Genomic DNA, 15,076 nt, shown 5'->3' with positions numbered 1-15,076 from the left:
CATTAAAGGCCACCCCCCCACTAAAGTTTGTAGGGTCATAATCTCACAGCAACTGTAACCGCTCTTAAGATGCCTCTTCCCGACTGCCGGGCGCTTTGCATTCCATTTGAAAATGCCATGAGGGGATTTGCCCTGGTAAATCAGGTAAATGTAACCCTTGAACCCGCGAGAGTGCTTTACTTTTGTTCATCTCAATGAGCCAGAACAATGTGAGCTGTCTGGGTGATGAACTAAGCTCGCTCTGTCAACCACCCCCACCCCCCCCCCCCCCCCCCCCTCCTCTGACTGCAGGACCTTATAACCCACAGCCGGAGCTGCCTCGTGTTTTAAAGAGGCTGCGAAGAGGATCCCTATTGTCAGCGATTCTCTTCCCATTTTCTTTTTCGTGGCTTTAACAGTCACCGCCAAGAGGATGTGTTTAATATGGAGTAAAATTAAAACGGAATTGAGAGCGTATTTATGTTTCTCCCCACTTTGAGAAGACTTAAAGCAAACACAGAAGAAATAAGTTGGAAGAGGTTTATGCAAACTTCACTTGCATTTCATTTTTCAGAGATCTGAGCCCGTTTGGCCGTTAAGAGTGTTTAAGATTCTGTGTTAACGGAACTCCTAAAAAGTGGAGTGTTTACTATAGTATGTCACCTCTTCTTGTTGGTTCAACCCTAAAAAGAGAAATATTTACTATAGATTCTGTCACCCCCCTCCTTGAAGGGTCAATCCTAAAATGAAGAATGTTTGCTGTAGGATTTGTCATGGCTAACCCTCGGCTTAATCCAAAAAATGGAGGATGTTTGCAAAAAGGTTTGCAGTGTCTACCTTTAAACAGAGTTTTAGAATGAGGAATAATTTTGCAGGCTCTTTCATCCCTTACTCTTTGGTGTTTGCTGCAGTTAAACCGCATAACTTTGAAACTGAGGAGAATTGGTGATGTGGCAACTTCAGAGTAGGATTGTACAGGATATAAGACCATAAGGCCATAAGATATTGAAGCAGAATTAGGTGATTTGGCCCATCGAGTCTGCTCCACCATTCGATCGTGGCTGATATGATTCTCAATCCCATTCTCCTGCCTCCTCCCCATAACCCCTGATCCCCTTATTGATCAAGAACCCATCTATCTCTGTCTTAAAGGCATTCAATGACCTGGCCTCCATAACTCTCTGTGGAATGAATTCCACAGATTCACCATCCTCTGGCTAAAGAAATTCCTCTTTATCTCAGTGTTAACACGGTGATTTGCTGATCATAACTGCAGTGAAATGCTCCGTAAAATCCCCCTTCTCAAATAACCATGTCACTGACACAATGTAAATCAATGTGTCCCTTCACTCCAAGGTTGTGCCCTCAAGTTCTAGCCTCTCCCACGAGTGGAAACATCCAGTCCACGCCCACTCTATTTAGGCCTCTCAGTATTCTGTAAGTTTCAATTAGACCCTTCCTCATTTTTCTAAACTCCATCGAGTATAGACCCAGATTTCTCATTCAGTACAAAAACAGACCATTCGGCCCAACCAGTCTATGATAGTGTATACTTGAGCTGAAATAACTTCTCCGAGGCTGATGTCCCTTCATCAAATTTAGATTTATTTACAAAGTTGGCAATGCTCAGACAGGTACTTCCTTGTACAGAGTATAAATTCGGAATGCCAATAATTCTGACACACCACATGATGTACGCCTGCAGGACTCCCAAATTGGGCAATCCATTGCTGTCTCAATCAGGGAGCTCATATTCTAAGAGGTCCACATCATTAAAGTCACTACGTCAGCCTCCTCCACTTGCTGTGGTGGACAGGGTGGCAAAATTCCGGCCAACAGTCTTGACAAAACAAAACTTGAATCAAGACAACTTGTTCTGAATACTGGCGACTTTATTGAGATTGTTTATTACAGAACTCTCAAATACCTGCCCACAATGTCCACTTTCATTTGTGGGCAGCATGGTGGTACTGCTGCCTCACAGTGCCAGGGACCCGGGTTCAATTCCTGTGGGTCACTGTCTGTGTGGAGTTTGCATGTCCTTCCCCTGACTGTGTGGGTTTCCTCTGCATGTTCCGGTTTCCTCCCACCGTCCAAAGATGTGCGGGTTAGGTGGATTGGCCGTGCTAAATTGTCCCTTAGTGTCAGGGGGACTAGCATGGGGTTATGGGAATAGGGTGTTCTGGCCGGTAAACTACTGATGTGACTCTTGTCCCTGTACTTTTCTCAGACAGCATCCGCCCATTGGGAATGGGAAGAGGGGTTGTTGTCAGTGCAGATTCAATGGGTTGAATGGCCTCCTTCTGCACTGTAGGGATTCTATGATTCTAAAAGCAAAATAATGCAGATGCTGGAATAGAAACTGTGACCTTATGGCAACGAATCTTATAAATGCAAAATAATATAAAAGCCACATGCTCACAATTTAACCATTTGAGCCCCTATAATAAGCTACTATGTGAAATCTGTCTTCCCTTTCTATTCCAACTGGGGCTAAGGCACCCCTACCTCTAAACCTGCATTTGAAATGATTATCTGATGGGTGGAACCAACATAGTTCACTTGCTAGATCTAGTGGATCCATTCTTGAATTGGTCAGTGGATGTCGCCAAATGTACTGAAGTTATTTTTCTGTTAACACGGTGATCTGCCGATCATGACTGCAGTGTAATGCTCTATTAAAATCCCATTTCTCAGATAACCATGTCACTGACACAATGTAAATTACAGTTTAAAAAGTAAAGAATAACCTCTTTTTTTTACCAGCCAGCTGTTTGATTTGCTTTGCTTTTGTTTCATTCCTCGCTCTCTGGTCAATAGATTAGATTCTTTGTGTGAAAGGGTTAAGGATTTATAGCAAGGATGAGACTCGTAGTTGTTTCTGAATTCGACCAGTTTGGATGGGTTTTAGGCCTCGGACTTTGCCTCTGGCTATCTCAGGTCAATGCAGCGACAGGTGCTCAGTGACCTACCACCTTGGGTTGTTCATCAAACTGACTTGCACCATTTGGAAATCCGAGTCTGATAAATGGGCTTCCAAATTCGAGTGCAGAGCTCCTTAAGCATGATGTAGATTAGAGGTGGTGTGTGGGTACTGTGCTTAAAACACGCCATGGAGTTGCGGAGTGGGAACTCCACAGTGCAATTACGCCGACGGTGAGTCCTTAATCTTGCCTGTTGGATGAAGGGGGAGGGGAGGAATGGAAAGCAAGATGGAAAATAGGCCAATGCTGTCTTAGAAAAGAACAGGGACAAGAGACCCATCAGTAGCTTACCAGCTAGAATGATAAAAGCAAAATATTGAGGATGTTGGAAATCTGAACTAAAAGTGGAAAATGCAGGAAAAGCTCAGTAGCATCTGTGGAGAGAGAAATTTTCCACAAGAAACTCTCCACAGAAGCTGTGTGGGGCATCACGGTGACACAGTGGTTAGAACTGCTGCCTTCACAGCGCCAGGCACCCGGGTTCAATTCTGGCCTCGGGTGATTGTCTGTGTGGGAGTTTGCACATTCACCCCATGCCTGTGTGACTTTCCTCCCACAGTCCAAAGATGTGCAGGTTAGGTGGATTGGCCATGCTAAATTGCCCCTTAGTGCCAGGGGAATTAGCAGGATAAATAGAACATAGAATCCTACAGTGCAGAAAGAGGCCCTTCGGCCCATCGAGTCTCCACCAAACACAATCCCACCCAGGCCCCACCTCCATATTCCACCCACTAATCCCTCTAACTTGTGCATCCCTGGATACTAAGGGGCAATTTCTTAGCATGGCCAATCGACCTAACCCTCACATCTTTGGACTGTGGGAGGAAACTGGAGTACCTGGAGGAAACTGGAGTACCTGGAGGAAACCCACACAGACACAAGGAGAATGTGCAAACTCCACACAGACAGTGACCCGCGCTGGGAATCGAACCCAGGACCCTGGAGCTGTGAAGCAGCAGTGCTAACCACCGTGCTACCGTGCCACCCAGGGTACATGGGGTTGCAGGGATAGGGCCTGGGTGGGATTGTTGTTGATGCAGGGTCAATGGCCTCCTGCTGCACTTTAGAGACTCTGTAGAAAAGGGAATCAGAGTCGTCGAGATTCGGACCACGGAAAGGTCCGTTGACCTCGGGCAGGATTTTCCAGTTTTGGGGCGAACGTGGCTGGAAAATCCTACCCAGTGTTTCGAGTTTGACGCTGGAATTTTACCACCCACCGCCACAGGAATCGGAGCGGGCGAAGAGCGGACTATGGGAAGGTCCACTGACCTCGGGTGGGATATTATGGTTTCGGAACGAGCGAGGCTGTAAAATCTCACCCTGTATGCCTCTTCCTCCAGACTCCTAGAGGGGAATTCTCCGGCTGTTCACGCCAGCGGGATTTTCTGGTCCTGTCGCAGTGAACAGAGGTTTGGCTAAGCACCAAATCCCCCCTCCTTGCTGGCTGTGGCATCAGGGCGTGGATGGCCAGTAAGATGAGCTTCCTGGCCATCCTGCTATGAGGCAAGTAGATCCTGTAGATTTGGAAATTGGGAGATTTTATTTGTGTTAGGTCGCTGTGAGAGAGCAAGATAGTAAAATACTACTTTGAAATGATGGGAACTGACAACTTAATTTCTGCAGACTTTCATATAATCAGGTTAATGGAAATCTGTCTACAGAAACTGTTTGAAGCTAAAAATTGCAATGCATCAGACTGATGGGTTTTTGTTAGGCAAGGTTATTGAGGGTATGGGACTACGACAATTAGGTGGAGCGAAAGTATGGATCAGCCATAATCTCACTGAAGGGCAGAACAGTCTCAAAGGGCTGAATGGGCTATTCCTATTCCTACTTGGTAACACCACAGTGCCACATGCTATAATGAACACGAATGTTGTATAGTCATGTATTTCAGGGGGAAGATGATAGTGTAAGCCAGTGTCAGTGAATCAGCAAGCCAGAAGGTCAGACTCATTTTAATTATTAATTCGAGGTATGTGAGTGTCACAGGATAGTCCAGCATTTACTGCCTATCCCTAAATGTGCTTGAGAAGATGGTGGTGAGCTGCCTTCTTGAACCACTGCCGTGCCTTTGGTGCAGGTATTCATGTTAAGGAGGGAGTTCAAGGATTTTGAGCCAGTGGCAGTGAAGGAACGGCAATATTTGCAAGTCTTTTTCGATTTGATTTATTGTTGTCGCATGCATTAATATACAGTGAAAAGCACTGTTTCTTGCGTGCTATACATAAAAGCATACCATTCATAGAGAAGGAAAGGGGAGAGTGCAGAATGTAGTATGACAGTCATAGCTCGGGTGTAGAGAAGGATCAACTTAATGCGAGGTAGGTCCATTCAAAAGTCTGATGGCAATGGGAAGAAGTTGTTCTTGAGTCAGTTGGTACGTGTCCTCAGACTTTTGTGGATTTTCCCGATGGAAGAAGGTGGAAGAGATAATGTCCGGGGTGCGTGAGGTCCTCGATTATGCTGGCTCCTTTTCCGAGCCAGGTGGAAGTATGGACAGTGTCAATGGTTGGGAGGCTGGTTTGAGTGATAGACTGGCCTTCGTGTCAATGGCTGCTCCTTCCTCACCTGATGAAGGAGCAGTGCTCCGAAAGCTTGTGATTCCAAATAAACCTGTTGGATTTTAACCTGGTGTTGTGAGACTTCTTACTGTACCCACCCCAGTCCAACACCAACAGCTCCACATCTTGTAGGTGGTGGACAGGCTGTGGAAGCCAGGGGTTGATGTACTCACCACAGGATTCCTAACTCTGATGTGCTCAAATAGCCACTGTATTTATATGGATGGTGCAGTTAAGTCTCTGCCCAGTGTTAAACCCCAATATGTTGATATGGATCCTAGAGACATGGGTTCAAATCATTGAATCCCTACAATACAGAAGGAGGCCATTCAGCCCATCAAGTCTGTACGGCCACAATTCCATCCTGGCCCTACACTCCGGTAACCCCACACATTAACCCTACTAATCCCCCTGACACCAGGGTCAACTTAGCATGGCTAATCAACCTAACCCGCACATCTTTGGACTGTGGGAGGAAACCGGAGCACCCGGAGGAAACCCATGCAGACATGGGGAGAATGTGCGAACTCCACACAGACAGTGGAATTGAACCTGGGACCCTGGCGCTGTGAGGCAGCAGTGTTAACCACTGTGTCACCGTGCCACCCTTATGGGAGCTGTCAGAGCGTAAATCCAATCAATAAACTCGGGAACAGAAAGCTATTCTCGGCAATGGTGATCACAAAACCCGTCTGGTTCACTAGTGCCCTTGAGGGAAGGAAATCTGCTGTCCATACCTAGTGTGTGATTCCAGATCTATAGCATTGTGGTTGACTCTTCACTGCCCTCTGAAATGGCCCAGCAAGTCACTCAGTCCGAGGGCAGTTACAGATGGGCAACAAATGCTGGTCTTGCCAGCTATGCCCACAGCCCGTGAAAGAATGACTATCAAAGATAAGCAGACTGAACACTTATTTTGAGAGTTCTGTCATAAAATGATCTCCAGTAAAGTTGCCAGTGCTGCGGAACAACGGGTTACTTTGATCTGAGCTCTGATTTTTTTTGTGGAAAATGTTGTATTCTAAGGAGTTATTGCAGGCAGCTCAAGAAGGACATGTACCTGCTGGCAAGTTTCACTTGGAGAAGCTGCACTCAGTGTTGTGATTGGTGGCACTATACATTCACTGCCCTATTGATCATGTGTGATTTGACATGAACCGACACGAAAGCTCCAGAGGGTGTTCTTGTGAAAGATTGCATCGCTGTAGGTCTGATAATTGTCAAATTCCCCCACTGCCTGCAATCCTCCACCCCCCGCCCTGAACCAACCCTTATAGCTTTCATAGTTATCTTCATAGTTAGGTGCATTGGCCATGCTAAATTTTCCCTCCATGCACCTGAACAGGCGCTGGCGTGTGGTGACTAAGGGATTTTCACAGTCACTTCATTGCAGTGTTAATGTAAGCCTACTTGTGACGGGCAACACGACAGCTCAGTGACTATCACTGTTTGCTGTGCAGATACAGGGTCCCGGGTCGGATCTCCGACTTGGCTTGGTGTCTGTGGGAGTTTGCACATTCTCCCCGTGCTTGCGTGGGTTTTCTCCGGTTTCCTCGCACACCCCAAAAACGTGCTTTTAGGCTGATTGGTGTTAACAACTTGTCCCTAAATTAGACCTCCCTTAATCTGGCACACTTAAAATTCTCTAAATTTGCACCCTTTTATTGCAGACTCCAAGAGGCGTAGACAAAAGTCGTAGGTAAAAGAAGAATTGGAATGAGGCACTCAGTGAGCGGTAAAATGGGTGGCACGGGCTTGTCGGGCCGAAGGGCCTGTTTCCTGTGCTGTGTTGTCCTTTGAATAAATAATGAACTTCATTGGAATTTCAAAATTGGAATAACTCTGCCCTTTATTTTTATTTGTTATTATTGTCACAAGTAGGCTTACATTAACACTGCAATGAAATTATTCTGAAAATCTCTTGGTTGTCACACTCCAGCGCCTGTTCGGGTACAGTTAGGGAGAATTTAGCATGGCCAATGCACCTAACCAGCACGTCTTTCAGACTGTGAGAGGAAACTGGAGAACCCAGAGGAAATCCATGCAGACACGGGGAGAATGTGCAAACTCCACACAGACAGTGACCCAAGCCAGGAATGGAACCCCTGTCCCTGGCACTGTGAGGCACCCATGCTAACCACTGTGCCACTGTGCTGCCCTTTTCCATATATGAGCAGTAACTAAGGAAAAATAGTGAAGAATGGCTGAACAATGAGAAACCCGTGGACATAGATTTCAGATAATTGGTAAAACAAAAGATAGTAGTTAGGTCGGATGATGTTTCTTAATGCAGTGAGTGTTTAGATCTCGAGAGCCCTAGCTAATAGGGTGGTGACAACCAATTTGAAAAGGATTTGGGAGTGGAATTGAAATGGAAAACTGCGCAGGGATAGGGGGAAAAGAGCAGGCCTGTGCAAGGCTCTTTCGAAGAGCTAGCACAAGCTCAATGGGCCAAATAGTCTCCTGCTCTATCTGTCCAGAGATAGGTAGGTTCTTGATTAATAAGGGGATCAGGGTTATGGGGAAAAGGCAGGAGAATGGGGATGAGTAAAATATCAGCCATGATTGAATGGTGGAGCAGACTCGCTGGTCCGAGTGGCCTAATTCTGTTCCCATGTCCTATGGTCTTATGACCTCACAACATTGGAATGGGAATGTAGTTTCTGATTCTCAGAAAAAAACCACAAATCTGTCGCATCCCACACGAGTGGGCAGAATTTTACACATTGTCAGCAGGCATGAAAACTGATAGATAGACCTATCAATTAGGGCGCTGTGGCATCGGTGGCGCATCCACAGTCAGTGCGCCCGCCCCTCCGTGACATTGGAGAGACTGTCTGCCCGAAGCACTCAAATGGTTAATTAGCACACTGTGTAACTGAGAGAGATTTACCCTGAAATGATTAATTAGCCACGCTGTGTAACTGAGAGAGATTTACCCTGAAATGGTTAATATTGCACTGTGTAACTGAGAGAGATTTACCCTGAAATGGTTAATATTACACTGTGTAACCTAGAGAGAGATTTACCCTGAAATGGTTAATATCACACTGTGTAACTGAGAGAGATTTACCCTGAAATGGTTAATATTACACTGTGTAACCTAGAGAGAGATTTACCCTGAAATGGTTAATATCGCACTGTGTAACTGAGAGAGATTTACCCTGAAATGGTTAATATTACACTGTGTAACCTAGAGAGAGATTTACCCTGAAATGGTTAATATCGCACTGTGTAACTGAGAGAGATTTACCCTGAAATGGTTAATATTACACTGTGTAACTGAGAGAGATTTACCCTGAAATGGTTAATATCACACTGTGTAACTGAGAGAGATTTACCCTGAAATGGTTAATATCACACTGTGTAACTGAGAGCGTTTTACCCTGAAATGGTTAATATCACACTGTGTAACTGAGAGAGATTTACCCTGAAATGGTTAATATCACACTGTGTAACTGAGAGCGTTTTACCCTGAAATGGTTAATATCACACTGTGTAACTGAGAGCGTTTTACCCTGAAATGGTTAATATCACACTGTGTAACTGAGAGAGATTTACCCTGAAATGGTTAATATCACACTGTGTAACTGAGAGCGTTTTACCCTGAAATGGTTAATATCACACTGTGTAACTGAGAGCGTTTTACCCTGAAACGGTTAATATCGCACTGTGTAACTGAGAGAGATTTACCCTGAAATGGTTAATATTACACTGTGTAACCTAGAGAGAGATTTACCCTGAAATGGTTAATATTACACTGTGTAACCTAGAGAGAGATTTACCCTGAAATGGTTAATAACACACTGTGTAACTGAGAGAGATTTACCCTGAAATGGTTAATATCACACTGTGTAACTGAGAGAGATTTACCCTGAAATGGTTAATACCACACTGTGTAACCAAAAGAGATTTACCCTGAAATGGTTAATTAGCCACACTGTGGAACTGAGAGAGATTTACCCTGAAATGGTTAATTAGCCACACTGTGGAACTGAGAGAGATTTACCCTGAAATGGTTAATATCGCACTGTGTAACTGAGAGAGATTTACCCTGAAATGGTTAATATCACACTGTGTAACTGAGAGAGATTTACCCTGAAATGGTTAATTAGCCACACTGTGTAACTGAGAGAGGGTTACCCTGAAATGGTTAATATCGCACTGTGTAACTGAGAGAGATTTACCCTGAAATGGTTAATATCACACTGTGTTACTGAGAGAGATTTACCCTGAAATGGTTAATATCGCACTGTGTAACTGAAAGAGATTTACCCTGAAATGGTTAATATCGCACTGTGTAACTGAAAGAGATTTACTCTGAAATGGTTAATATTACACTGTGTAATCAAAAGAGATTTACCCTGAAATGGTTAATATCGCACTGTGTAACCAAAAGAGATTTACCCTGAAATGGTTAATATCACACTGTGTAACTGAGAGAGATTTACCCTGAAATGGTTAATTAGCCACACTGTGTAACTGAAAGAGATTTACTCTGAAATGGTTAATATTACACTGTGTAACTGAGAGAGATTTACCCTGAAATGGTTAATATCACACTGTGTTACTGAGAGAGATTTACCCTGAAATGGTTAATATCGCACTGTGTAACTGAAAGAGATTTACCCTGAAATGGTTAATATCGCACTGTGTAACTGAAAGAGATTTACTCTGAAATGGTTAATATTACACTGTGTAACCAAAAGAGATTTACCCTGAAATGGTTAATATCACACTGTGTAACTGAGAGAGATTTACCCTGAAATGGTTAATTAGCCACACTGTGTAACTGAAAGAGATTTACTCTGAAATGGTTAATATTACACTGTGTAACTGAGAGAGATTTACCCTGAAATGGTTAATATCGCACTGTGTAACTGAGAGAGATTTACCCTGAAATGGTTAATATCACACTGTGTAACTGAAAGAGATTTACCCTGAAATGGTTAATATCACACTGTGTTACTGAGAGAGATTTACCCTGAAATGGTTAATATCGCACTGTGTAACTGAAAGAGATTTACCCTGAAATGGTTAATATCGCACTGTGTAACTGAAAGAGATTTACTCTGAAATGGTTAATATTACACTGTGTAATCAAAAGAGATTTACCCTGAAATAGTTAATTAGCCACACTGTGTAACCAAAAGAGATTTACCCTGAAATGGTTAATTAGCCACACTGTGTAACCAAAAGAGATTTACCCTGAAATGGTTAATATCACACTGTGTAACTGAGAGAGATTTACCCTGAAATGGTTAATATCACACTGTGTAACTGAGAGAGATTTACCCCAAAATAGTTAATTAGCCACACTGTGTAACCAAAAGAGATTTACTCTGAAATGGTTAATATCACACTGTGTAACTGAGAGAGATTTACCCTGAAATGGTTAATATCACACTGTGTAACCTAGAGAGAGATTTACCCTGAAATGGTTAATATCGCACTGTGTAACTGAGAGAGATTTACCCTGAAATGGTTAATATTACAGAGGAACTGAGATAAGTTTACCCTCAAACAGTTGACACGAGGTTTACCCTGAAAGGTTTAGACAGTTGATGCGTGGCTGCTGTCGAGCTGAGTTCCCTCCCTCCCTCTTCGCTCCACTCAACTGTCCTGTTTTTATGACCCAGGTTTAACTACTTTCAGAACATCCTTCCCCCCTCCCAGCCCCCAGCCCCTTCCTCCTATTCAAGGGTAATTCTCCTCTGTTCTTCGACCTGACCACTCATAATGGTGCATTAACTTCGGCTGTGAATTGAATGCAACTGTTTTGCCTGCACCCACTCAGTGTCTGGGATGCTAAAACAGAGGCCCATTATACTGGAGGCATCGTGTATCCGTGGTGAAGTGGCCAGACCCCTGACTCGTCAAAGCCCCCAGTTAATTTGTTTGATACACTTTGGGTTGTTGAGCGAGGCAGAGGAGGCTTGACCCTGTGTGCTCGCTCGAGAGTGTGATAGAAAATGCGAATCCAACAAAAAAAAACTCTTGACATATCCAGCAGGAAGTGTGAAATTCAATTTGGGTCAACACCATTGACTTGAAGCAGAGTTCACCTATTTTCCTCACTGATCTCTTCGCTTCACTCCATGACTTTTCTGATGCTCGTGATATTAGCATTTTGTACAGTGAGATGCGAAAACCTTTCAGAATTGAGACGAACGAGGCGAGGAATATTCAGCCTTTTGTACCACGATGTTGCACGGGAGAGAGGGAGAAAACTAATGCTTAATTTTTTTGAACCTCATGTAAAGACTGATTGAGCTGCTTTTCACGATTAAGGTGTCTGTCAGTCTCTGGGCATGGTTTATACTTTGACAGGTAAACGTTAATAGTGAACTGAGCAGAGTTTACTGAACTATCAAAGCAGGAGATTGTGTGATAAATGAAAAGCTGGGGGACTCTAATACACTTTGCTTTGCTTCAGCAGTTTCAGTAACCAAGGGTAGGCAGGCATCATCCAAGGCATGGGCAGCAGCAAGGAAGAGTTGACAGGGGGGCTGTAATTTACTTTGCAGCCACTTTTCAGCTGAGATGCGCTGAACCTCGCGTAGTATTTCAGTTGTAATTGGGCTGCGCTTGATGTAATTCTTTAACATGATCAGTCTGAATCCCCTGTACTTAATCCCCCAAAGATTTGGGCATCATCTGTCTGATTAGGAGCCAGCTGAAGTGGCTTCGGTTGTCTTAACAACCCCTGTCCTGTCCGATTGCCCCATTAACACTCGTACTGTGAGGTGCCAAGTCAGGTTTCTCTCTCCTCCCTCCACCACTCCCCCCTCCCGCACCACTCCCCCCTCCCTACACCCTCCCCCCTCCCCACACCACTCCCCCCGCCCCACCACCACTCCCCCCGCCCTCACCACGCCCCCCCCCCCTCACACTCCCCGCCCCGCTCCTCCCTCCCCCTCCCCCACACCACTCCCCCCCCCCACACCACTCCCCCTCCCTACACCACTCCCCCCTCCCCACACCACTCCCCCCTCCCCACACCACTCCCCCCTCCCCACACCACTCCACCCCTCCCCACACCACTCCCCCCCCCCACACCACTCCCCCCTCCCTACACCACTCCCCCCCCCACACCACTCCCCCCCCCCCCTCCCCCTCCCCACACCACTCCCCCCTCCCCTCACCACTCCCCCCTCCCCTCACCACTCCCCCTCCTCACACCACTCCCCCCTCCCTCACACACTCCCCCCTCCCCACACCCACTCCCCCCTCCCCACACCACTCCCCCCCTCCCCACACCACTCCCCCCCTCCCCACACCACTCCCCCCCTCCCCACACCACTCCCCCCCTCCCCACACCACTCCCCCCCCTCCCCACACCACTCCCCCCCTCCCCACACCACTCCCCCCCTCCCCACACCACTCCCCCCCTCCCCACACCACTCCCCCCTCCCCACACCACTCCCCCCTCCCCACACCACTCCCCCCCTCCCCACACCACTCCCCCCCTCCCCACACCACTCCCCCCTCCCCGCACCACGCACTCCCAACACAAACCTTCCAGACACAGCACTGGATCAGCCCAGTTATTGCATTCAGTGCTGGTTCCGACCTGTGATTCCACTCTCCCAGCCCTGTCATGTTCTGTTTGTGTCCGTCGCACCAGCTCCTTTCACACTTCCTACCATCTTAAAGAGTTCAAAGCGCGTGTAGCTGCAGGTCTTTGTCAGAAACCCAGTTGGAGGCCTTTAATGTTTGTGATGTAGGAATGCTGTGAATGACTTTGATTATTTATTAATTCTGCTTCTCTTTTTCTTATTGAACCAATAGCGGTCACGAAACTCCTCATCTCCCTTTCCAGTGAACATGCTCCCACTCTGAAATATCCACAGTTTTATGGGAACTGTTGTCTTTGAACTTTTTCTTTACACTTTGTACGGCACTTTTTTTTTTAACACCCCCTTTTCTTTATTTCAGCCTCGCACCACATTTTTCCGGCTTTCCACACGCCCATACCGATTGATATGCGACATCATGAGGGAAGGTACCATTATGAGCCTCACTCCATTCACACAATTCATGGGTAGGTATACACTGCGTGTGTATTCTTTATCGCTGTTGTATACTTAGTGTTTCTGCTGTAATTTTCGTACATCATTGTTGTTGGCCCTCTATCATATTGGGATATTGAATTCGATCATTAGCCATGATCAGAATGAATGGCGGAGCAGGCCCAAAGGGCCAAATAAGAACATAAGAACTAGGAGCAGGAGTAGGCCATCTAGCCCCTCGAGCCTGCCCCGCCATTCAATAAGATCATGGCTGATCTGTCGTGTCTCAGTTCCACATTCCCGCCTTCTCCCCATAACCCTTAATCCCCTTGCCTATTAAAAACCTATCAACCCGCGTCTTAAATATATTTAGCGAGACAGCCTCCACCACTTCAACGGGCAGAGAATTCCAGAGATTCAGTACCCTTTGAGTGAAGAAGATCCTCCTCAACTCCGTTCTAAACCGCCCCCCCTTTATCCTGAGGCTGTGCCCTCTAGTCCTACTGTCCTTTCTGAGCGGGAAGAGCCTCTCCACCTCTATCCTATCCATCCCATTCATCATCTTATATGTCTCAATGAGATCTCCCCTCATTCTTCTAAACTCTAACGAGTACAAGCCTAGTTTATTCAGCCTCTCCTCATAGCTCAACCCCCTCAACTCCGGTATCAGCCTAGTAAACCTCCTCTGCGCTCCCTCCAAGGCCAAAATATCCTTGCGTAAGTGCGGCGACCAAAACTGCGCACAGTACTCCAGCTGCGGCCTCACCAATGCCCTATACAGCTGCAGCAAGACCTCCCTACTTTTATATTCAATCCCCCTCGCTATGAAGGCCAGCATCCCATTCGCCTTCCTGACCACCTGCTGCACCTGCAGGCTGGGTTTTTGCGACTCATGCACAAGGACCCCGAGGTCCCTCTGCACCGTCGCCTGCTGCAGTTTTTCGCCATGTAAGTAATAGTCTGTGGCCTACTCCTGCTTCTAGTTTCTATGTTTCTATTGTCTATATTAAATGACGGACATGCAACAAACCAGATCCCGTTGGGGATGGGGTAGCTTCACATCAAACTCTTTTGACTGCTGGCCAAAGGGACCAATACATGAGAGATCTGCCACAAGTGCTGTGTGTGAAGTGGTTATCAGGTGTGGGCCACTGGGTAAAAGCAAATTCCTGCAGATGTTGGAATCTGACCCCATAAGAGAAAATGCTGGAAAATCTCAGCAGGTCTGGCAGCCCCTGGAAGGAGAGCTGACATTTCCAGATGACCTCTTGTGAAAGCTAAAAGGCACAGAAAGTGGGAGATATTTACACTGCAGGGTGAGGGAATGAAAGATGAGTCATAGCCACAGAAACCACGGTAAAAGACTGCTAATGGCAGCTCCTGAGAGAATAAATGGTGTGAATGGCCAAATGGCAGAGAAACTAAAATCAGAGGGTAAACTGTGACAGATGAAGGTGTGGTGGAGGGAGGGCTTAAAATTGAGAAAAATGGAGGAAAGGGGAAGCAAAGGGGGAGAATATGTACAGAAAGGGGGGAT

At 46.0% G+C, this 15,076-nt stretch overlaps 1 protein-coding gene across 2 annotated transcripts in view; it reads left to right on the top strand.

The window, feature by feature from the left end:
• The window catches only part of gli2a (GLI family zinc finger 2a), a 405,780-nt gene that overhangs the window by 249,491 nt on the left and 141,213 nt on the right, over positions 1 to 15,076 (top strand). For both annotated transcript variants that reach the window (XM_080199475.1, XM_080199476.1), the window contains one exon: positions 13,466 to 13,571. In XM_080199475.1, coding sequence (XP_080055601.1) covers positions 13,466 to 13,571 — 106 coding nt within the window. The remainder of the gene's footprint in view (positions 1 to 13,465; positions 13,572 to 15,076) is intronic.

The sequence above is a fragment of the Carcharhinus amblyrhynchos genome, chromosome 11 (assembly GCF_965287045.1).
Source record: "Carcharhinus amblyrhynchos chromosome 11, sCarAmb.v2.hapA, whole genome shotgun sequence".
NCBI classification, from domain to species: Eukaryota; Metazoa; Chordata; class Chondrichthyes; order Carcharhiniformes; family Carcharhinidae; genus Carcharhinus; species Carcharhinus amblyrhynchos.
This window is presented reverse-complemented; position numbering and strand designations above follow the sequence as displayed.